The 24,534-nt window shown below is 35.9% G+C and overlaps 1 protein-coding gene across 5 annotated transcripts in view; it reads left to right on the top strand.

Moving 5' to 3' along the window:
• Nucleotides 1-23,491, top strand: part of DNAL1 (dynein axonemal light chain 1) — a 38,701-nt gene extending 15,210 nt beyond the window's left edge. For 4 of the 5 annotated variants that reach the window (XM_067730884.1, XM_067730876.1, XM_067730895.1 and 1 more), the window contains 5 exons: nucleotides 1,060-1,115; nucleotides 6,895-6,950; nucleotides 16,564-16,690; nucleotides 17,566-17,706; nucleotides 20,578-23,491. In XM_067730884.1, the coding sequence (XP_067586985.1) occupies nucleotides 1,060-1,115; nucleotides 6,895-6,950; nucleotides 16,564-16,690; nucleotides 17,566-17,706; nucleotides 20,578-20,618 (421 nt within the window). In that variant the 3' untranslated portion in view covers nucleotides 20,619-23,491. The other variant, XM_067730904.1, reaches the window with a different exon arrangement.
• The last annotated feature ends 1,043 nt before the right edge of the window (nucleotides 23,492-24,534 follow it).

The following is a 24,534-nucleotide window of genomic DNA, read 5'->3' as shown; positions in this document are numbered from 1 at the left end:
ATTTGACCAGTAATTTACAGTGTATAGTAATTGCTTTTAGTGTTTCAAGCAAAAAAAAAAGAAGAATTCCTCTTCAGGTCAGATCAGAAGGCTAAGATCATATGTTCTAGAGTCAGTTTTTTGGCGTCTTAAATTTGCCTGTGCTACTTTCTGGTTGTATAATATCAGGCAAATTGCTTAACATCTTTGTGCCTCAGTTTCCTCATTTGTAAAATTTGGATAATAATACTTATTTCATAGGATTGTTCTGATGGTTAAAATAGTTAATACATGTAAAATACTTAGAAGAATACTAGGCACACATAAAGCGTTCAATAAAATTAGCCTTTGTTATATTCTTTGCATGATATTTACTAAGACATTAAACATTTTTGTCAAGAAAGAAAGATTAATAACGTGTAATTATGCTCCCTTTAAAAATTTGTTTTTATACAATTAAAGTATGTATAGGAAAAAAATCTAGAAAAATATATATGAACTATTAAAAGTCATTATCTCTGGGGGAATGTGTGGGGTGGTTAGGATTACATAACTTTTTGTTATACACATATCATGGACATTTTCCCAAGTTGGTATGTATAGCCCAGTATTGTTTGCTTTAGTGGCAGATAGTATTTCATTATCTGTATTCCTCAGCTGATGGGTATTTATAAATTTTTTCCCACTTTTTTGCTATTACAATAATACAGTAAATAATCTAATTCATATATTTTTTGGCATTTGTATTAGTATTTCAATAGGACATATTCCTAGAAATGAATTACTGGGTCAAAGAATACATGCATTTAAAAATTTAATAGATAACACCAAATTACCCTCAAAAAGGTTTCTTTGATTTTATACAATAGTGTATATTAACTTTTGTAATCAGGGAAAAAGTATGAAGATTTCAAAATGAAGGAATACATGTCACGTCTGAGAGGGAAAAAAGGATTCAGTGTAAAAGGAAATGTGACTTAAATATCATCTTCTGTGGACACTTGAGGAATAATTTCTGATATACCATTAACATTTTTTTCTTATTAATTCAAGTGTTCCTTTTTTTTTTTTTTTTTTTAGGAAGCTTTCACTGTCTACAAACTGCATTGAAAAAATTGCAAACCTGAATGGCTTAAGTAAGTGATCCACAGTAACAGATGGTTCTTGGATTTTGTAGTTATTTGGAATAAACATTCCAGAGGCACTACATAATCCTAGAAGCTGGCACCTGTTTTAACCGCAGTAATTGTCGGATGTCAGAAAGAATATATAAACCATGTGTCTTATTTAATTATCCAAAGAAAAGTAGAGATAACATGAAACCGGAACAGTTTAAAGACATTATAAAGTTTTTGTAGTGTTAGAATTGAAATATCTTAAATAGAAAATGAGGTTTTTTATATTTTTTTGTTCAGATTTATCTTGTGTTTCATACTTATTATACTTAAAATTTTATTCTTCACCATCCCTGTTTTTCCTATGCTCCTTGTCTTTGTTAATGACATCGACATCTTCCCAGTTGCCAAGGCTCCTTGTGCTAGTTGCCTGTGGCTGCAGAAACTTGGTGGCTTAAAACTGCAGAAATGTATTCCTTCACTGTTCTAGAGGCCAGAAGTCTGAAATCAGTTTCACTGGGCCAAAATCAAGAGGGCCACACCTTCTCTAGAGGCTTCAGGGGAGAATTTTTTCCTTACCTTTTCTTGATTCTGATGGCTGCCAGATTCCTTGGCTTGTGACTGTGTCACTCCAATATCTGCCTCTGTCGTCATATTGCCTTCTCCTCTTTTGTCTCTGTCATATCTTTCTCTGTCACCCTCTTATGAGGATACATGTGATTGCATTTAGGGAGCACCTGGGTAATCAAGGATACTCTCCCCATCTTAAGATCCCTAACTTAATCATATCTGCAAAGTACTTTTTCCCCATATATAGTAACATTCACAGGTTCCAGGGATTAGGATATAGGTATCTTTTGGTGAGCCATTATTTAGTGTATCATATTTCCCTTTACTTCCCTCAAGCCCTACATGCAAGTTCATCAGTAAGTCCTGTTAACTCTATTCTTCGAAAGAGCTCTCAAATAATTTGTTGCTTTTCCATTTCCAGGAGCTACAGCTTTAATTTAGACCCTCATCATCTCCCCCTTAGGTCATATTTTTCAAATGTTTTTTACCACTTCCCACAGTAAGAAATACCTTTGAATTAACGACTCAGTATATATATATATTCGTATGAATACACATATCAAATATAGCATATGCATATGAACTGGATTAAAATTTGTAAAACAATAGTTACCCTTATAGCATAGGTTCCAGTATAAATTTTTTTAGCGTGATTTCATTGTTTTTAAATGCTTGTCACAACCCACTAAGTTGATTTCACATGACCCACAGTTTGAAAAAACACTGCCTTACAACTTCTGTTATAGCCTCCCAATTGATCTCCTTGTCTCCTATCTTTCTGTTCTTCCATTGACCTTCAGCACTGACACCAGAGTTTTCTTTTTAAAAATATTGTTCTCATTATCATTCCTCCAGATCAGAGATCTTTAATGCCTCCCCTTTGCCTGGTAAAGACCAGATGCCTTAAGGTTGCATTCAGGGTCATCTAAAAGCTTGTGACATCCTCTTCACACCCAAACATATAATTCTTTTTTTATGACTTTGTGCACTTGATAGTGCAGTGCTTTTCATTGAGAACAGCCCCTTCCTCTAGCAGGAAAACCCTACAAGAAACAAAATTAAGATTAAGAATGCCAAGTTTAAATGTCATTTAGAGGGAGACCCCTAAAGACTTCTTTAATCTCCATCATCATAATAATTACTCTTTCTTGGGAACATTTATAACAGTCTACCTTAGATTATAATAATAATTACTTACTTCATATAGTTATTGTAAAGATTAAATGAGTGGTGTGTATAAAGTTCTTAGAATAGTGCCTAGTGCATATAAATGCTCAAGAAATATTAGCTGTTATTATAGTTAGTGAGGAATATGTTCTGTCTCTTCAGATAATGAGCTCCTTTAGGGCAAACATCATATCTTATTAATCTATCTTCTATTCCAAATCTCCATTCCCCCCAGTACTGTACTCAAAGTTGCACTCAGTATTTATATAGTGCTGGAGAGGAAGTGTTTACTATTAGAGTTGTATATAAGATGATTCAGTCTATTCCATTTTTCACTGACTCATTAAACAATTTATGTTTCATTTTATTCCCTATTCTTTGTCGGTATTTGAAATAACTTGCTTAAAGGAGACTAAATTGATAACATTATTTATCAGTATGGATAACATGCTTTTCTTTCATAAAAACATGACTGTGACAATAAGAAAATGAAAATATGAAAAACCTATATAAGGCTGGTAATGGGTTTGAACTCATATTCTCTTTGGTCAATTAGTAGTGACTCTCAGGAAAGTCATATGAAGAAGAGTTCCAAAAATTCAGTGGAAAAGAGTACCTTGATCAATTATTGATATCTGATGTAGGCATGGAATGAGAGAGAATAGGCATTTGTACCATGTATTTGCTATATTTGATGCATCTCAGTTTAGTTCTGCTTATAACAAATGGTATTTCTGCAGTCTATGGAGAGAATACACTTTGTCTGTGACTATGAAGCCAACTGATTCATGCAAAAGATTGAATATATGACGCTAGCTTGCCTCCCACCCCTTTCCTTTCATGAGCACTATAGTCTTACCTACTACACTGTGATAAGAGGATCTGAAATAAGTAGGTATTCCTATTTAACAGCGGGGTTATAAGGCAGAATAACTCTAACAGCAATATATATTGTTTCAAAACTGTGACTAGAAAACTGTATGACATGACTATGTTCAAAACTGTGACTAAAAAGCTGTACAATGTGAATACTAATACTCTCATATTAAAGATTAGAAAGTAAAGTTTCTTGGTAAAAAAGTATACTCCTTTAGTTTACTAAAACTTTAAGATATTGTTTTGATTTCGTCAGGACCTAAGAAGAAAAAAACAGTGTTTTCCTTCTAGTGGTGCTCTCTACTTATGCAACATATAAAATACGGAAAATACATAATTCTGTAATGTTAGAAGAGTTAATCTATTAAGTTTGATATCATAATTTACTTCCCCATACAGCAATAAGATCTCTTTAGACTTTCATTGCCATTTTCATGTGCATTTTTTAAAAAAGGAGTTGTATATATTTAAGTTAGATACTATCTTTAAAAGATTTGTATATATCTGTTATCTCTGATTTCTGGGATCAGTTCTCAACTTAGTTGACCTAAGTGTATTTTGACATGGATGATTTCTTTTCTCTCTGAAGCAATTTCAATATTGGATTTCTAGGACACTGTACCCTTCTGAGTTTCTCCTGCCTTTTTGGCTACTTCTTCCCAGTCTCATGTCCTCAAATTTTAAATGTTGGAGTATCTGGGGACTCAGTTCTTGGATCTTTTCTCTTTTCTGTCTTCACCTACTCCCTAGATTATCTCATCCAGATCATGGCTTTACCGTCTACATGCTGATGGCTCCAAAATTTATATCTCTAGTCCATACATCTCCTCTGAACTCCAGATTCACACATTCAGTTGCCCGACATTTCCATTGGATGTCTACTGGACATCTCATACTTAACATGTCCAATACTGAGTCCTGATGTCCTTCCCCAGCCCTAGTTAACCCAACTTCTTGTGTGTCTGTCTCAGATAGTGACAACTGCATTCTTCTAGTTGCTCAGGCCAAACTCCTTGGTGATTTCTTGACTTCTCTCTCGCTATATATGCCTGATACACACACACACATACATCATTTATTTGTACTTACCATGGATTAGGCCTTGTGCTGAATATTTTAGACAACTATCTCATTTAATCCTTATACTCTTATAAGGTAGATCCTATACTTCCTCATTTTACATATGAGAAAACTGAGATTCTAACAGGTTTGGTTACTTCCCTAGAGAGGTAGGATTGGAACTCAGTTATGGATTTGTGCTCTTAACCATTGATTTATGGATGTTATAGAACAGTGCCATCCAATAGAATTATCTGCACTGTACCAATATAGTTGCCACTAGCCATATGTAACTATTAAGCTCTTGAAATGTGATTAATGTGACAGAGAAACTGAATTTTTTATCGTATTTAATTTTAATTAAATTAAATAGCCACATGTGGTTAGTAACTACCATACTGGACAGCATAGTTATAGAAGTTTAAGTTGTGAAAATTAAATGTATAACTTATGCATAAGTAATCACAGTAGATTTTTAGGACAAAAGTGAGGTTTCCTGTGTTTTACTAGAAATCTTTTATTTTAATTTTGAAAAATAATGTATGTACATGGTTTTATGCACATAGTTCAGAAGAGGGTACAGTTAAAAATGTCTTCCTCCAGGGACTTCCCTGGTGGTCCAGTGGGTAAGACTCCACGCTCCCAATACAGGGGGCCTGGATTTGATCCCTGGTCAGGGAACTAGATCCCGTATGCATGCTGCAGTTAAGAGTTTGCATGCAGCAACTAAGAGTCCTCATGCCACAACTAAGAAACCCACATGCCTCAACTAAAGATCCCTCATGGGCTTCCCTAGTGGCTCAGTGGTTGAGAGTCTGCCTGCCAATGCAGGGGACATGGGTTCGTGCCCTGGTCCGGGAGGATCCCACATGCTGCGGAGTGGCTGGGAAGGGTACACGGGTTCGTGCCCTGGTCCGGGAGGATCCCACATGCCGCGGAGCGGCTGGGCCGGTGAGCCATGGCCGCTGAGCCTGCGCGTCCGGAGCCTGTGCTCCGCAACGGGAGAGGCCACAACAGTGAGAGGCCTGCGAACCGCAAAAAAAAAAAAAAAAAAAAGATCCCTCATGCCGCAATGAAGATCCCGCATACTGCAACTAAGACCCGTTGCAGCCAAAATTAAATAAATAAATAAATAAATATTTAATAAATAAATATAAATAAAAATATCTTCCTCTGACCATAGACTGACTCTCAGTTCCTCCCCCAAACCAACCACTGTTTCTACTTTTCTCTTTCAGAAATAGCCTATAGATATAAAAATAGAAACATTCTTTTAAAAAATAAAAATAGACATTTTTTAACCAATCACAATCTAATTATTTAAAAATATGAAAGCAAAAGATTTTTAAAATACTGATTCATTTGATCTCACTTCTAATCCTTTGTGGAGCAAGGTGGACCAAATATGTTTTCTATTTTCTAGTGTAAGTCCTCATATTATAAGAGGTTTGAAATATATATGCTTCCAAATTTAAAGTTCAAATCTTCTTTACTCTTATTTTATCCTTGTAGTATTAAAACCATGCATTTCAAATAGCTAACCATTTAAAATTTAACACTGACATGATGTGCAATTGTAGTGTTTACCTTAGTGATATATCTATGTTATTTCTTACTTGATTACCATTTTTTATTAATACAGCCTTTTTTATTATATAAGAATATTTATTATATAAATGTATTTTTAATTTAAAAAAAATTTTTTTTAACTTTTTGGCTGCATTGGGTCTTTGTTTCTGCACACGGGCTTTCTCTAGTTGCAGTGAGTGGGGCTACTTTTTGGCTGCAATGCGTGGGCTTCTCAATGCGGCGGCTTCTCTTGCTGTGGAGCACGAACTCTAGGCACAAGACTTCAGTAGTTGTGGCACGCGGGCTCAGTAGTTGTGGCTTAAGGTCTCTAGAGTGCAGGCTCAGTAGTTGTGGCACATGGGCTTAGTTGCTTTGTGGCATGTGGGATCTTCCTGGATCAGGACTTGAACCCGTGTCCCCTGCGTTGGCTGGCGTATTCTTAACCACTGCACCACCAGAGAAGTCCCTATATAAATGTATTAAAGCTTTATTATATTAGATTTATAACAATTGTGTAATATGATTCTAATAAACCAAAATTGTTTTCTTTCCTCTACAGAAAACTTGAGAATATTGTCTTTAGGAAGAAACAACATAAAGAACTTAAATGGACTGGTAGGTTGTTATTTATTACTTAAAAAAAATACACTCTTTTTCTTGAGTATGCAAATAATACTTGTCTGTTGCAGAAACTTTACAAAATAGAAAAGCAAATATAAAAATTACCTATAAACCACTGCTAACATTTTGATTGACACCTTTCTTGCCTTTTTTTCCTATTCTTTGGTGGATATGTAGAGAATGAAATCATACCATATATATTGTCTTGCATCTCTTTTTTTTACTTAGTATATAAAGATCATTTTTTCCATGTCATTCATTCATTCAGCAAATTCATTCAATATATTTCCTGAATGCCTACTTTTAGCCAGGCACTGTTGTAGGCACTAGAGATACAGCAGGATATAAAATAAAGTCCTTGCTCTCATTGAATTTAAATTATAGTGGAGGGAGACGGACTAGAAAATAACTGCATAATAATACATCAGGTGGTGATGAGTGCAGTGAAGAAAAACAAGGCATATATATTCCAAATAGATAATTATTTCCATTAAATTTTACTGTTAAAAATTATCTCAAGTTTCTGCCTGGCCAGAAAATTTTAAATTCTAATTTTATATTTTCCTAATTTATATATTTTTCCAAATTTATGTTATCTTCCTATGTGGTTAACATGTCATCTCTATCTTTGTAGCATTTATATGGATTTTATGGTGATCGTGGAATAAAATATAATTATTGATTTAAGAAAAACAAAAACGAGGCATATAAGAGAACGTAGATTGATGGGAAGTCCTCTCTAAAAGTGAGAATGTAGGCTCTAGAGCTGACCAAGGGACCAGTGCTCCAGACTGGTGAGGGACAGCAAGTGCAGATGTCTTGAAACTGAAGCTCCTTGGTATGCTTGAGTAAGAGCAAGAGTTGAATGAGGGAGAATTGTCCTCAGTGAGGTTGGAGAGGGAGCCAAGAACCAATCCTTATAGGACTTGGTAAGATTTTAGATTGTTTTCCAAGTGGCTTGCAAAGCCATTGGAGGTTTTTTGTTTTGCGGTACGCGGGCCTCTCACTGTTGTGGCCTCTCCCGTTGTGGAGCACAGGCTCCAGACGCGCAGGCTCAGCGGCCATGGCTCACGGGCCCAGCCGCTCTGCGGCATGTGGGATCCTCCCGGACCGGGGCACGAACCCATGTCCCCTGCATCGGCAGGCAGAGTCTCAACCACTGCGCCACCAGGGAAGCCCCATTGGAGGTTTTTGATCAGAGGATTTTATTTAAGTTTTTAAAATAATTTTCAACCATACTTTTTTAATGACAGCATAATATTCTATTTTATTGACGTACCATAATTTATTTAAATAAGTTATTATTCGTTATTTATTTACAGTTTGGAGTTATTATAATCAATGCTGTTATAAATCTCCTTTTAGCTATATTATTGCACACATCTATGAATAATTCCTTGGATAAATTCCTTGAAATGGAATTGCTGGGTCAAAAGTATGAATTTCTTTTAAGGCTTTTGTGACATATTATCAAGTTATCCTTTGGAAAGCTTGTAACAATTTATACTACCATCAATAATGTATGAGGATTTTCGTTTCCCTTTACCAACCTTGGGCATTTTTAAATTTTTAGAAGTTTTTGACAGTGTATTTTATTTGTATATTTATTGGCCATTTGAATTTCCTTGCTAAGTTGAGATGAAACAATATTGTAAAACTAGGCAATTTCAGAAAAGATGAAACAAATTTCTTTTTCTTGTGTACGTTCCCCAAAAGATAATAATATTTTTTAAAGTGCTGATTGTTATCATAAAAACCCTGAAATATTTTGTAACTTGGGTTTCCTGTCCCCCTCCCAAGCCCGTTAATTCTAGCCGTTCTTCATAAGAGTCAATGAGGCTGAAACTGCAGTGCTTCCCAACAATAACCTCCCAAGACCAGACAGGCTAAAATGACCATTCCCTTCCCCCACCCATTACAGAAACAGCCAAAACACGTGAATAGGAGTCAGTGTTCAGAGGTGCAATTTTGGAATTATCTTGAATTATCTGATAATATTCCCACATCTACATGTCTACTTACTGACATAAATTTATGAAATGCTTGGAAATTCTTAGAGATTACATTCTGTAGTTAAATAAAGGGAGTTTTCTCCCCCAAAACAATAACCAGTAGATGAATTATTTGCTTTCTAGCTAGATGTGATGAATAAAATCCTAATGATCTATAAAAAAAATTTTTTTTGATGTTCTAAATGATTGGTAAATGTAACGACATTTTGCCTTCTCTTCATTCTGTGAGCCTTAGATGGTAAAAATGTCACATATAGGGACATTATTCATAATGGATAAAATATTATAGTACAAAAATTCAGAATTTATTATGCTTCATGCTAAACATTACTTTGAATTATCTGTAAAGGAAGAGTTTGCAAATAAATATACCCCTAAATTTTTAGGGCCAATATGATAAATGCTTGATGTTCCCCCAGGTATTTACAGAGTACCAGATTCTCAACTATTGATATGGTGTATAATTTCTCCCATGAAATGTAATATATACCTAGAAACCACAAAGAAATTGTAAATATAGGATTAAAGACATGTATGGAGATATTATCTAGCTGAACCATCACTTACTTAGATCTCTTTACTTTCTATAGACTGCTATCAATAACCCCCAGCAGTTGGTTTTTTCCCCAGGATGTGTGTATGTGTGTGTATGTGTGTGTGTGTGTGTGTGTGTATACACACACCAAAAACATTTAACCAGTCCAAAAGCTTTACTACTTATGCAAAGACTAAAGAAAAATAAGTCTGCATAAGGATACAGATGGTGGACTTCAAATAGGGTCACATGCTGAGTTATTCATCTAGACACATCAGCCTCATAGCATGATTTGAATAGCTGCCTCAGTAAGTTACAAATAACTACTCTAATATGTGAAACATGGAATGTTAAATTGAAGAAAAGGAGTCTATTTAAAACTACTTAGGAAAACTGACTATTAAGGTACATTATAAGCCTGCTCTTATATGTGATTGGCTGGCCTCTGCTTTCCTTTCGGATATCATTTCATCTTACTCTTCTTCCTAGTTGGTAATCTCCAGCCACTGGCCTTCTTTCTCTTTCTTGAACATGCCAGGTTCATTCCCACCTGAGGACATTTGTACTTGCTGTTTTCTCTGCCTTAAAAAACTCTGTTACCCTGGATTTCCACATTACTGGCTCCTTAACTTTCACACTTCAGTTCAGATGTCACTTCCTCAAAAGAGACCCAACTATCCTATATCTAAAGCAGTCTTCTAGGCAATAACTCTTATCACCTATAATTTTTTTCCATTTTTCTTATTTGTTTGTTTTCTTTCCCTCTCTCTGTCTCTCCCTCTGTCTCTGTCTCTTTCTCTCTGTGTCACACACACACAAATTCTGATAAGCACGTCAGTTCTGTTCATTACCATCTACACTGGTGCTTTATACATGTAGTAGGCACTCTATAAATATTTATTGTGACTTAATAATGCTTTGTAATATTACTAATTAGAAAAACTATTAGGTTAAAATTTTAATTCTAAGAGTAATAGATGTAATTGTATTTAAAAAACAAATCAAGCAATTCATAAATGTATGAAATACACTGTGAAAGTCTTTCCTCTCCCTACCTCCTCAAGTCCATGAGGTAACAGAAATAATATTGATATACTTTAAATTTTTTTCTGTGCACAAATAAACAGATATCTGTGTGTGTGTTTGTGCATGCATGTGAGTGCGTGTGTAATATATATTTGTACTGATAATATACTGGGCATATTTTTCCTGCTTTTTCATTCAATAATATATCAGGAATATCCTTCCATGTAAAAACAGGCAGATTTAATGCATTCTTTTCAATAGCTGTTGTTTTCTACGTTATCAGTATATGGCAATGTATTTAACTATTCATATATTGCTGAACATTTAGAGTGTTTCCAGATATTTTATTGAAGAAGAGGTGTCTGTCTGTCTGTCTCTCTTTTTTTTGCTATTACAAATCATGCTGTAGTGAACATCTTTTTACATATATCCTTTAGCAGTTATTTGAATCTTTACATGGGCTAGATTCCTAAAAGTAGAAAAGCTGAGGTTATTTTTGTGCATTTAAATTTTTGACAAGTACCTCAGATTGCTCCCACAATGCTTATGCCAGTTTCCACTTCCATCAATGGTATAAGGGTGAGGATTACTCCCTCCACCCTCAACATCCCTGAGTATTATCCATATTTTTAATATTTGCCAATATGATAGGCAAAAAAGGAGTATTACATTGTTTTAATCTGTATTCTTTAGTTAGTTATGACTTTGAACATCTTTTTATATACTTATTGGTTATGCATGTTTCTTCTTTTGGAAATTGACCTAACATTTTTTACCCATTTTCTACTTTTATCTTTTTCTTATTAAATTCTAGGCACTCCTCAATATTCCTAATATTTATCCGGTATTGATAATGTTATTACTATTATTGTTGTTACATTTATGAACTGTGTAGCAGACTCTTTATATGCATTATCTCATTTGAAACTCACAACAAGTAGATAATATCCTCATTTTAAGATAAAAAATCCTCAGTCCTCATTTTAAGATAAAGAAACTGAGGCTCAGATAGTTATGTAAAATGCCCAGGTATAGTGAACAGGCGCTGTTAAACCCTATTGCTGAGATGAGCAGTCTGTCAATAGCTATCAGTGTCTTCAATGTGTATTTACTTTGTCCCAACTATTCTATATCGAAGAGTTTTTCATACTAACATACATGAACAAAGATGGTGGACCAAGTACATTCATTGAAATATAGCTTGTATAAAAGACTGCAACAATCTAAGTGCCTATCAGTAGTAGACTAGCTAAACAAAATATATCAAAGGGGAAAATGAGGTAGGACTTACCTATATGTGCTGAAATAGAATAATTTGCAAAGTATATTATTATTATTATTATTATTTATTATTATTTTTTGTGTGTGGTACGCGGGCCTCTCACAGTTGTGGCCTCTCCCGTTGAGGAGCGCAGGCTCCAGACGCGCAGGCTCAGCAGCCATGGCTCACGGGCCCAGCCGCTCCGCGGCACGTGGGATCCTCCCGGACCGGGGCACGAACCCGTGTCCCCTGCATCGGCAGGCGGACTCTCAACCACTGTGCCACCAGGGAAGCCCTGCAAAGTATATTATTAAATGAAAAGAAGCAAAGTGGATATTTCTATGTACATATATGCACAGAATATTTCTGATGATAGCTGTTACCTCTGGGGAAGGGAATGGGCGTGGGTGAGAAAGAGACTTTTCATTATACTTGTTTGCACTATTTGATTTTTGTTATGTTGTTATCTTGTGTGTTACTCTTTTTTTAAAAATATTTTATATTTTTATTTAGGTGATGATTATGTATGTTACTCTTTAAATTAAAAAAAAAAACAACTAATGATCCCCCCTCAAAATACAAACAAAATATTTGTGCACTTATATTCATAGCAGCATTATGCACTGTAGTCAAAAGATGGAAGCAACCCAAATGTCCATCTACAAATGAATAGCTAAACAGACAAAAGAAAAGATGATGAAGGAGAGAAAAAGGGCAGGAGGGAAGAGGAAAAGGTGGAGGACTTAGTCAAATCTAGGTAATCTGATTACAAATTCCATACTGCAATTTAATGCAAAGTTTTCAGAATTATTTAATATATTTTCTCTTAGTTTGTCACTTGTCTTTTTACTTTATTCACAGTTGCCGTATGGAGTTTTAAAATTTTTATTTGTCAAATCTTTATAACAACTGTGTTTTGTATCTTATATAGAAGGTCTTCACTTCTAGATTATGAAAAAATCATCTTATATTTTCTTTTAGTACTTCTATTGTTTTTTAAGTATAAATTTAAAAAGTTTATACCTTTAAACCATCTGGAGTTTATTTTTGCAAATTGCATGTGACAGATATCAGACCTTATTTTTTTTCCTCCAAATGGTTAGCCATATGTTGAAAAGTCTCCTTTTCCTACTGTTTGGAAATGCCACATACTAAACTCTTGTATATGCATGGGTAGGTTCCTGGATGGTCAAGTTTTTTTTTTGCGGTATGCGGGCCTCTCACTGTTGTGGCCTCTCCCGTTGTGGAGCACAGGCTCCGGACGCGCAGGCTCAGAGGACATGGCTCACGGGCCCAGCCGCTCCGCGGCATGAGGGATCTTCCCGGACCGGGGCACAAACCCGTGTCCCCTGCATCGGCAGGCGGACCCTCAACCACTGCGCCACCAGGGAAGCCCTCTTTTTTTTTTTAAGGCTAATCCTTTTGGCAAGTGCTTTTTATTTATTTTACTTATTTATTTAAAATATTTATTTATTTATTAAGGTGTGCAGGATCTTTAGTTGTGACATGCAGACTTCTTAGTTGCAGCATGCAGATCTTAGTTGTGGCATGTGGGATCTAGTTCCCTGACCAGGGATTGAACCTGGGCCCCCTGCCTTGGGAGCATGGAGTCTTACCCACTGGACCACCAGGGAAGTCCCTCAAGTTTCTTTCTGTTTGTTGTTTTACCTATATATTTCAGCTCCAATATCATGTTGCTTTACTTTTCTTTCACTTTATAATATGTTTTGATATCTATTGAGACAGGTCCTCTCTCTTTGTTCAAAATATTTGTGGCTTTTCTTGGACATTTACTCTTCAAGAGAAACTTGAAAATCAGTCTATCAAGTTTGTAAAAAATAAAATCTCATTGGAAGTCTTAGTAGAGTTGCATTGAATCTATAGATTGACGTGGAGAGAACTGATTTCTTTTCATTTTAGAAAACCGAACCTCTATACCTATTAAACAGTAACTTCCCATTGTCTCCTCCCACCAGCTCTGGCAACCACCATTCTACTTTCTGTCTCTATGAATTCGACTACTCTAGATATCTCATATAAGTAGAATCATACAGTATTTGTCTTTTTGTGACTGGCTTAGTTCACTTAGCATAATGTCCTCAAGGTTCATCCATGTTGTAGCATATATCAGAATTTCTTTCCTTTTTAAGGATGAATAATATTCTGTTGTATGAATAGACCATATTTTGTTTATCCATTCATCCATCAACAAACACTTGGGTTGTTTCTTCCTTTTGGCTGTTGTAAATTATGCTGCTATGAACATGGGTATCCAAATATCTCTTTGAAACCCTACTTTCAATTATTTTGGATATATGCCCAGTAGTGGGATTGCTGGTTCATATGTATTTAATTTTTGGATGAACTGCCAAAATGTTTTCCATAGCATCTGCACCATTCTACATTCACACCAACAGTGCACAAGGGTTCCAATTTCTCCATATCCTTGCCAATACTTGTTATTTTCTGTTTATTTGACAGTAGTCATCCTAATAGGTATGAGGTGCTAGCTCATTGTGCCAGCCTCCTTATTTTACAGAGTTAGAAACTAAGAAGAGAAGTGATTTATTCACATGCAGAAGCAGACCAGTTTGCTAAATGCCTGTTCATTCAATGTGCCGTTCTCCAAAGGGCTAGTTTATTGAATGACAGATTTCACTGAATTGAGTCACACAGACTTAGCCAGTCTTTGTAGACTGTCAGTTTCATATTTTAGACACTGATCACTTCTCAAATGATTAAAACACATAAAAATAGTAATCTAATTGAGTTGGTTAGTGAATTGTTATATTTAGGGAAGTAGGAAAAACAGTGGAATAGATTGAAAACGTACTGAAAGACAAAACTATGCCCTGGACCCCCAAAATCTATACAACATTTGTTAGTCAATATACATAAGAAATTCTCATTCTGCAATGAGAATTTATATTCCCAAGTAAAGTCCCCAAATGCACAGAAATTTGGTCATGGCAGAACAGCTGCATCCAATTGGCTGAAAACTAAACTGAAACTCAATTAATGCTTGTAAGGAATGAACAAAGCACAACAAACATCTTCAGAAGTTATCCTGTCTAAAGTAATTTCTGTCCTATCCTATCTAAAACAAATTGCTATAATTTGTAAGTAGTTAACCAATTTTTCAGTAAATCAGTAAAAGAGTAAATTCAGCAAATTGGCTGTTTGGAGAATTGATCAAATTGGCTATGTGAAAACTGACCAAGAGTCCTCATCTGCACATGTAAAACGACACTAAGTAAGTGGCAGAACCCAGAATTGAGCCTAAACTTTCTAATTAGTATTATTTAGTCACTATTTTTTCTGCTGCCTCACACTTTCAGTGCCAGGATGGACTGATTTAAAAGTTTCTTTTACTTTGAAATTGTTGTTTCTCCTACTTAGAAAGTTGAAACTAAGATGAATTGTGGGCCTTGGGATGACACACAGAACTAACTCAGACCACTCCATTCTCAGCTTTTCCCCTTGGTTCCATCTGTATGGAAAATGCATTAATGATCTTTATCCAGAGTACGTTTATTCTCTTTATAGTCTTTAAAGGGACAGTTATCAGGACATAGACCTGGGTCCTACATTCTAACATTACCATGTGGATGTAGGTAAATCCTTTTGGGTTAAGAGGGGATTGAACATCGAACTGATTCTGCCTAGTCACTTTTTTGTTTTTTAAGGAACAAATAATCACTACATTTTGTCTTTTGTATATGAAAGAAGGAAAAGTTTTTGTGCCACTATTGGTTGTATCTAGCATTTAAGAGTCAGTATGACATAATCATTATAGTATAATGAAAAGACTATGGGTTTTAAGTTGAGTTTTATACATCAGAAAAAATAAGGTGAATTGATGCATAGATAGCAGGATGGATAGATGGTCCAGATATGTGACAGGAAAAGGATAGTAAAATGTTAATGGTAGAAGCTGGGTAGTAGATATATGGGTATTTACTATAATATTCTTTCAACTTTTTTATGTTTGAAAGTTTTCATAATAAATATTTTTTAAAAACCCTGAAATTGAGACATAGGTCTACTATTTAATAACATTGTTGGGAATTCCTTGGTGGTCCAGTGGTTAGGATTGCGTGCTTTCACTGCCGTGGGCTTGGGCTCTATCCCATCCTGCAAGCTGCGTGGTGCAGCCAAAAAAAGCATTGTGATCTTAGAAAAAGCCCTTTATCTAGAATAGAAATCAAATAACCTGCTTTGCCTATCTTAATTAAATAAGGATCAAATAATACAATGTATAGGGAAGTGATTTGAAAAGTATATTATTCAATAAAATTGATAAAATAGGGCTTCCCTGGTGGCGCAGTGGTTGAGAGTCCGCCTGCCGCTGCAGGGGACACGGGTTCATGCCCCTGTCCGGGAAGATTCCACATGCCGCGGAGCGGCTGGGCCCGTGAGCCATGGCCGCTGAGCCTGCGCGTCCGGAGCCTGTGCTCCGCAACGGGAGAGGCCACAACAGTGAGAGGCCCGCGTAGGGCAAAAAAAAAAAAAAAAAAAAAAAATAGTGCTCTTATTTCCCCTCTTGGTGGTTTCAGTAGGTATTCTTAGTTCAGATCAGTTTGAAGAGCGGAAGAAAATGTTCTACTTGGCTTTCTTAATGAGAAAAAACTCCCACATAGCCTTCAGCTCTCCTGCCAGTGGACAGGTTGGTCTCAGTTCTCTCTGAAGGCCATTGTCTTTATGTTTATGAGGAAGGGGACAGAAGGAAAAGCTTAAAAATAAGTATGTAAATAAAATTGCTTTCTTTTTCAGGAAGCAGTAGGGGACACGTTAGAAGAACTGTGGATCTCCTACAATTTTATTGAGAAGTTGAAAGGGATCCATGTAATGAAGAAATTGAAGATTCTTTACATGTCTAATAACCTGGTGAAAGACTGGGGTAAGTGAGGCTGGCTCTTTGCTAACCTTCTACCTCATGTTTATAGAAAATAGCCCTATAGGGAACAAGATACGAAATGGGGACATTTCTTTCTAAGCACAGAGGGAAATAGCTATAGGAGTTCCTATATTTCATCTAAACACTTGAAATTTACATTTAAATATTTACTTAGAATGATTATAATTGAATAGGTCCTGGTCCTATTAATCATGAAAAAAATTAAACTATTGTCCAAAGGCCAAAAGGAATCGGTTTAATAATTCTTGGGTGGAAGACTTATTTAACATATATATTGCTTTTCTTTTTTATTGTACATTATCCATTTAGCATTTTAAAGCCCTATTGTGTGCCATGAACTATGCCAGGCTGTTGAGATACATAGTTGAATAGGACATTATCCCTGCCCTCAAGGAGTTCACAGCTTAGTGGGAAAGATTAGTTTATGAGTTAATAATTAGAAAACTGTGTGATAAGTTCTACAATAGAGGCTTGAATGAGTTGCTTTAAGAATTTAGAGATGAGGGAATGGTAGAGACAAAGGCAGTTTAGTTTAGCTGATACTGATGTAGTACAGTATAGAGAAGACCTGTCACTGGAGATTGAGTTGTTGATTCTGAACCTCATTTCCTCTTCTTATCCCATCCTTAGATTAGCATAAAGGTAGAAGAGGTACGTCTCGCTTTCCCTCCCTTTCCATAATGTCTTCAGAGAATGACTTCATATGGTATAATGTCCCCTACTTCCTTCAAAATCTTAAACAACGAATTGTTCTGAATAGTCACAAACTGAGGGCTAGTGATACTGGGATTCACCCTTCAAAATCATAAGAGTAAAACTTGCCATTTTAATATGGAATGTATTCTTTGTACTTGTAGGTGAATTTGTGAAGCTGGCAGAACTACCATGCCTAGAAGACCTGGTGTTTGTAGGCAATCCCTTGGAAGAGAAACATTCTGCTGAAGGGAACTGGATTGACGAGGCAACCAAGAGAGTACCCAAACTGAAAAAGCTAGATGGTGAGTGACTCTGGGCCAGCTTGGAAATGTTTTCTGCGTGTAAGAATTGAATTTGTAGCACGGAATCATGAAAAGGAGCAAAACTAAAGAAAATGATAGGTTATCTCTGGTCGCCAAGGCCACTTCTGTCTGTAGGAAATTTTGTGGTCCCAGTTTGGGCCAGAGTGAGATGAAAGACTTCTAGAATATTTAGACTGGTATAAGATCATCCGTAAACCAAAAGCTTATAAGAAAGCTGGGTTTATTCTCAAGTCCCAAATGTATTATTTTGCAAAATAATTAGACATAAATAGTAAGGAGTTGCTTTTTCACAATTGGATCAAAATTGTAATGTTCTCTCTCCCTCTCCCCCCTAATTTTAGTTTCTCAATACCTAAGAAAGGTGAAAATGTCAGGAGAGATCCCTGACTGACTGGGTTCAAGTCCCAGTTCTAGCTTTTTTGTCATCGGGCTGGTTAATTCATCTCACCAAACTTTGTTCTTTTGTCATCTGAAAACCAGAAATAATAAAAGAGTCACAGACCTCCCTGGGTCTTTACTCCTTCCAGTGGTCCTATGAGGAAGCCAGGCCATTTTTACCTTAAACCTACAGAATGTTATATATCAATCATATCTCAATAAAGTTGGGGGGAAAAGATAATGAACATATATATCACCCCCAAAAAATTTCCTTTTGCCTCTTTGTAATCCCTCCCTCCTGCTGCTCACCACCATCCCTCCCAAGGCAGTCACTGATCCGCTTTCTGTCCCTATAGATTAGTTTGTATTTTATAGAGTTTTATATAAATGGAATCATGCAGAATGTTCCCTTTTTTCCCTCTGGCTACATACCTAGCTGTAAAATAACAAAGACACTAGACTGCCTCTTGTGGGAGGTACAGGAATAAACAGGAAGAGGCAAACAGGTTTCTTAGATACTGGTGATGTTCTGTTTCCTAAATTGGGTGATGGGTATACAATAATTGGTTTTGTTACTCTTTATTTATATTGTATCTATATGAATGACTATTTCATAAGTTAAAATAAAATAGAACAAAAGAGAGGGTACATTAGAGCCTTGGACTTCAGCCTTTTTATGTTCAACTTTGACCTCTAGAAACCATTTGAAATCATTTGTCTTCCTTTCTCATTGTGCACAGGAAGTGAACCCTTCCATTAAGAATGGAAAAGAATCCCTTATATAGACCCTGAATAGACCAAGCCACATTATATACAGCCTTTTGGACCAAATATTGACTTCAGGCCAATCTGAACAGCCCCTAGAAAAACCAGCTGGTCTATCCTAAACCAGTGAGATGGACCAGAACACAGGTGGCCACAGCTGCTAGCTTGCCTCTTTTTGCTCCTCTTCAGTTGCTTGTAAGAAAAACTGAGGGGTGTTAAAGAGCTAAAATGAAAAAGACAGACAATACCAAATGTTAGTGGAACATGGAGCAACTAGAACTCTCATACCCTGCTGGATAGTAATGTAACTTGGTATAACTTTGGAAAACTGGCATTATCTACAGAAGCTCTACATACATATCCCACATGACCCAGCAACTTCTCTCCTAGCTGTATACCTAGAAGAAAAGAGCATGGATGTTTACCAAAAGACCTGTATGACAATACTCATTGCACCACTATTTTAATAGCTATAAATTGGAAACAACCCAAATGCCCAACAACAATAGAATAGATAAGTAAATTATGACATATTCGTACAATGGAATATTCAACAGCAATGAGAATGAATGAACTATAGCTTCACACAATATACACGAATCATATAAACATAATGTTGAGCAAAAGAAGCCAGACACAGAGCGCACGCTACATCATTCTATTCATATCAGTTTCAAAATCAGGCAAAATAATCCATGGTGTTAGACATTAGGATAGAATATACCTTTTGTTGGGGGACAGTGACTGGAAGGGGACCTGAGGAAGTTTTGGGGGTTCTGATAATGTTCTCTTTCTAATCTGGGTGCTGGTTACCAGATGTGTTCACTTTGTATACATTTATCAATCTGTACACTTATAATTTGTGTACTTTGTATGTATATTTCAATAAAACATTCACTACCCCCCACAAACAGATGCTGTGGGGAGTACAGAGGGGTAAGACTCTGCTCGTTGCCATAAAGAAGAATCACACAGGAAGAGGCACTGGAGATAGCTCTTAATTAAGGGTAGGGCCTAGATGGAAGGGGTGTTACGGGGGGCATTCCAAAATGGAGGAACTTTGTTAGCCAGGAGTCCAGAAGTAGTAGTCTGCAAGATGAGTTTGGGAGACAATGAGTTGATCAGTTCATCTGGAGTGGAGGGTGACTGGCTGAAGAGTTAAGACTGAACAGTTGACTAGGGTCAGATTGTGGACATGCTTCAAATGCCAGAGCTCAGAAATGGCTGGCTCTTGGGCCAGTGAGAGCCTGCAGATGTATTTTATTTTCTGTGCCTTGGTTCTTTTTATTTTTTTCCAATTTATCCCCAATGTTTAGTATTTGGGGGAGTAACATAAAAATTCAGATTCTGGCAATACTGGGATTGCGTATTTTATTGTGAAAAATGAATATTTCTTTGTGTTTAACATACAAAGTTTTTAGTGTGTATAGGGCCTTATTTTTCTGCCTGGTACCTGTAGGCATTTTTATTTGTAACTCTGTATTTGGGGACCTGAATATTTGTAATTACTTATATTAATCCATTTGGGAATTCTCCTGAGAGGCTTTTTGGATAATTAGAAATTTAAAAGATTATCTTATGATATTATTTTTATTATGGCACACTTCTCAGCATCTCAGAACTCCTCAGGTTAACAGAAAAATATTTTCAGTTAGAATTTAACAATCTCTTGAGAATGACCAGTAATAATTTTCTTTTTCATTTTAGGTACCCCAGTAATTAAAGAGAATGAGGAAGAAGATAACTAACACCACATTTTCCACTTTGTGTAACTTATTTAAATGTCATAAGAACAATAGATAAGTTTTGTATAGTTGTCTATTTTAAAGATTCTGTGTGGGGCAAATGGTTCTTAAGATAAAACAAATCTTTCATTCCTTTTTTTCTCATAACCTATTCAGTGTTTCTCCCCCCAAATGATAACACCAACTTTATATATTCTAGTGCTCTTTTTAGAAGCTATAAATTTTCAATTTTTGTCTTCAGTCCCAGTTATGTACTGCGTGGCCCCATCTACTGAAACCTTTATAGACCAGTCATTTTTAACAAAAAAGGAACAAATGTGATTCTTTATTCAGTTTGTTCAGTTTTTTCATTTTTGTTTGTTTTTTTTTTTTAGGCCAGGCATTTAAATATATACACTTAACTTTTGAATCTGTAGGCCATCTTTCTTGAAGGTCCATCTCTTTATGACTCAGAAGCACAAATGTGTCATGCCTTTGGTTTGGGAAGAGCTCCTCTTAGAAATATAGCAGCAGTCCTAGAATCAAGACTCCAAAGTCCAGTTTGAAAAACTATGGTGAAAAAAGGAAAAATTAGTACCTTGGAGGCCTTATAGCCCATGTTATATTTACTTATTTGTTGTTCCAAAAGTGTGTGCATTGTCAACTGGAATTTATGTTGTGTTTACCTGCATGTCCACTCAAGTCCTGCAAACAGTCAGCCAGTCATTCCGTGATCCAGGTCAGTGGTTAAAATGACTGTTATAATCACTCCTTTGACCAATACTTTGGCCTTATTACACATATGGACCTGATCTTAGGCATACTTTTTGGTTATAGTTCCTTATATTGGGTTGGCCAAAAGGTTTGTTCGGTTTTTTCCCGTAAGATGGCTCTAGTAGCACTTAGTTGTCTTTAACTTCATTTGAAACAATTTTGTTAGATTGTATTGTGACAGCTGTCATATCAGCATGCATTAAAAAAAAAAACTTATCAAAATTGGTGAATTTTTGTGTAGCCATTTTAATATTGAAGATGGAAGAAATAAAGCAACAGTTTTGGCATATTATGCTTTATTATTTCAAGAAAGGTAAAAACACAACTGAAAAGCAAAAAAAGATTTCTGCAGCCTATGGAGATGGTGCTGTGGCTGATGGAACATGTCAAAAGTGGTTTGTGAAGTTTCGTGCTGGAGATTTCTCGCTGGAAGATGCTCCACAGTCAGGTAGATCAGTTGAAGTTGATAGCGATCAAATCAAGACATTAATTGAGAACAATCAACGTTATACCACGTGGGAGATAGCCAACATACTCAAAATATCCAAATCAAGAGCTGAAAATCATTTGCTCCAGCTTGGTTATGTGAATCGCTTTGATGTTTGGGTTCCACATAAATTAAGCGAAAAAAACCTTCTAGACTGTATTTCTGCATGCAATTCTCTACTTAAACGTAACAAAAACGTTCCGTTTTTAAAACAAATTGTGGCGGGCAATGAAAAGTGGATACTGTACAATAATATGGAACGGAAGAGATGGTGGGGCAAGTGAAATGAACCACCACCAACCACACCAAAGGCCAGTCTTCATCCAAAGAAGGTGATGTTCTGTATATGGTGGGATTGGAAGGGAGTCCTCTATTATGAGCTCCTTCTGGAAAACGAAACGATTAATTCCAGCAGTACTGCTCCCAGTTAGACCAACTGAAAGCAGCACTCGTCGAAAAGCGTCCAGAATTAGTCAACAGAAAACACATAATCCTCCATCAGGATAACACAAGACTGCATGTTTCTTTGATGACCAGGCAAAAACTGTTATAGCTTGGCTGGGAAATTCTGATTCATCCACTGTATTCACCAGACATTGCACCTTCAGATTTCCATTTATTTCGGTCTTTCCAAAATTCTCTCAATGGAAAAAATTTCAATTCCCTGGAAGACTGTAAAAGGCACCTGGAACAGTTCTCTGCTCAAAAAGATAAAAAAGTTTTAGGAAGATGGAATTATGAAGTTCCCTGAAAAATGGCAGAAGGTAGTGGAACAAAAGGGTGAATACGCTGTTCAATAAAGTTCTTGATTAAAATGAAAAATGTGTCTTTTATTTTTACTTAAAAACCAAAGGAACTTTTTGGCCAACCCAATATGTTAGATAAGTAAATATATATAAGCAGTAGTTATATTTGAATTCCTAGCCTAAATGTTGGCCATTCATATTTTTTAAAATTTGCCCTAATAACTTTGGTCTGTTGACCCTCATGTTGAGAGAAGTGATTGTTGTAAGGGTGCAGAACTTGAAAGACTGGATTTGGCGCCTTTCAATAAGTGAAATTTAGTGTTTCAAAATATATTTTTTCAAAAAGTTTAAGTTAAACAGCTCTTAAAATGAATTATGTATATGTTTGTGGATGGAAAAGAGATGTTTCATTATGGAATCCCAGGCAAACGGCATTATTTTTGAGGATTGCTTCTTCCGGGAAGCATAGCAGGTGATTTAACCTCAGAATTGCAAAGCAACAGTTGGATACAGAGCTTGGAATTTTTCATATAAGAAAAAGTTGTTTTTGGAAAATGCAAGATACGGTAGTCAGTAACCAGATGAAGTGCATAGTAGGCTGTGACTGAGTCACTGATAGATTGCAAAAAAGATGTCAGAGGCCCTCTGCCATATTGTGCCTAAAGTCCCTCAACCAGAAACTATTGGCTCCTATTTCCCCATTTACTTGTGTAAAACTAGTCAAAGAGGGAAGAGTCATTTTTAAAAAGTGATTGCATAAGTAGTCCTGGCTTTCTGAAGTTTTCAGCTGTCAATTAAGTAGGAATTACATGATTTCTCTGAGTCACTCTGATCAAAAGGGACCACTGCTTTGACAATCAATTCTAAATAAAGGTCCAATACTATTTTTAGCTTCCTTTTGCTCTTCCTTACAGTCTGATAGGAAGAAATCTTTACTCTGACTGGCTTATACATTCAAAGCCTTTGACTATTTCTTTTGTGAACCATAGGCAATGAGAATTTTCCTTGGTGATGTTTAAACTAAGAAGACGATCTTCTTTTCTTGTACTCTGCACTTCATCTAGTAGGTAAGCTTAAAGCCCTATTGCTAGGTATGGATGTATTTTCTAAAAGTTATGCTGGAAGTGAATATAGTAGGGAATGAATGAATGACTTCATACTGAATTTATTTATAAAATAACTTACAGTGTTGGTGTTTGGTTTTTCTGAATTCTTAATATAGAAACTAATTTTCTCTGTTTCTCCTTGTTTCTTAATGTCTTTTAATCACTGGTAGTTCTCAGAGAAGTGTAAGGTGCTTTTCTGTGTCCATTTCACACAAAATTCATAATTCAGTTCCACTCAACAAATATCGAATGACTTCTGTGCCTCCTTTTCTTGGAATTAAAGCCAGAATCCATGTTATTAGAAAATGGAAGATAAGGTATATGAAGAAGTTCAGAATATTCTCTCAAATCATTCCTTAAATCATCCTTTACTGCTGCAGATTTAGCTGATGTTAAATGCTTTTGGTTTATGCTTCTCGGATTAGATATTTGACCTACTCGGAAGAGATTGTCTCTGTGCTCCTTGTTTAAAGCATTATGCCGTTTTAGTGGATCATTCGATTTCTTCTCTTCTTATAATGATGGAATCAGTACAGTATTTTAATTTTTCACAGGAAATTTTATTTTCGTCTACCAAGGAATTCAGCTTTCCTATTTTCCCTAACATTAAGTTTATGGCTGTATTACTAGTCAGGTCTTGAAAGGTTTTTGTGTTCTCTGTAAATAGGCGTTTGTTCCTTTAAACCAGAGTTTCTCAACCTTGGCACTATTAATATTTTAGGCTGGATAATGTTGTGGGGAGGGGGGCTGTCCTTTGTAATATAGGATGTTTAGCAGCATCTCTGGCTTTACACATTAGATACCAGTAGAACCCTCTCCCAAGTTGT

The sequence above is a fragment of the Pseudorca crassidens genome, chromosome 1, assembly GCF_039906515.1.
Source record: "Pseudorca crassidens isolate mPseCra1 chromosome 1, mPseCra1.hap1, whole genome shotgun sequence".
Classification (NCBI taxonomy): Eukaryota; Metazoa; Chordata; class Mammalia; order Artiodactyla; family Delphinidae; genus Pseudorca; species Pseudorca crassidens.
The sequence above is the reverse complement of the archived record's forward strand: the minus strand, read 5'-3'. Positions and strand labels throughout refer to the sequence as shown.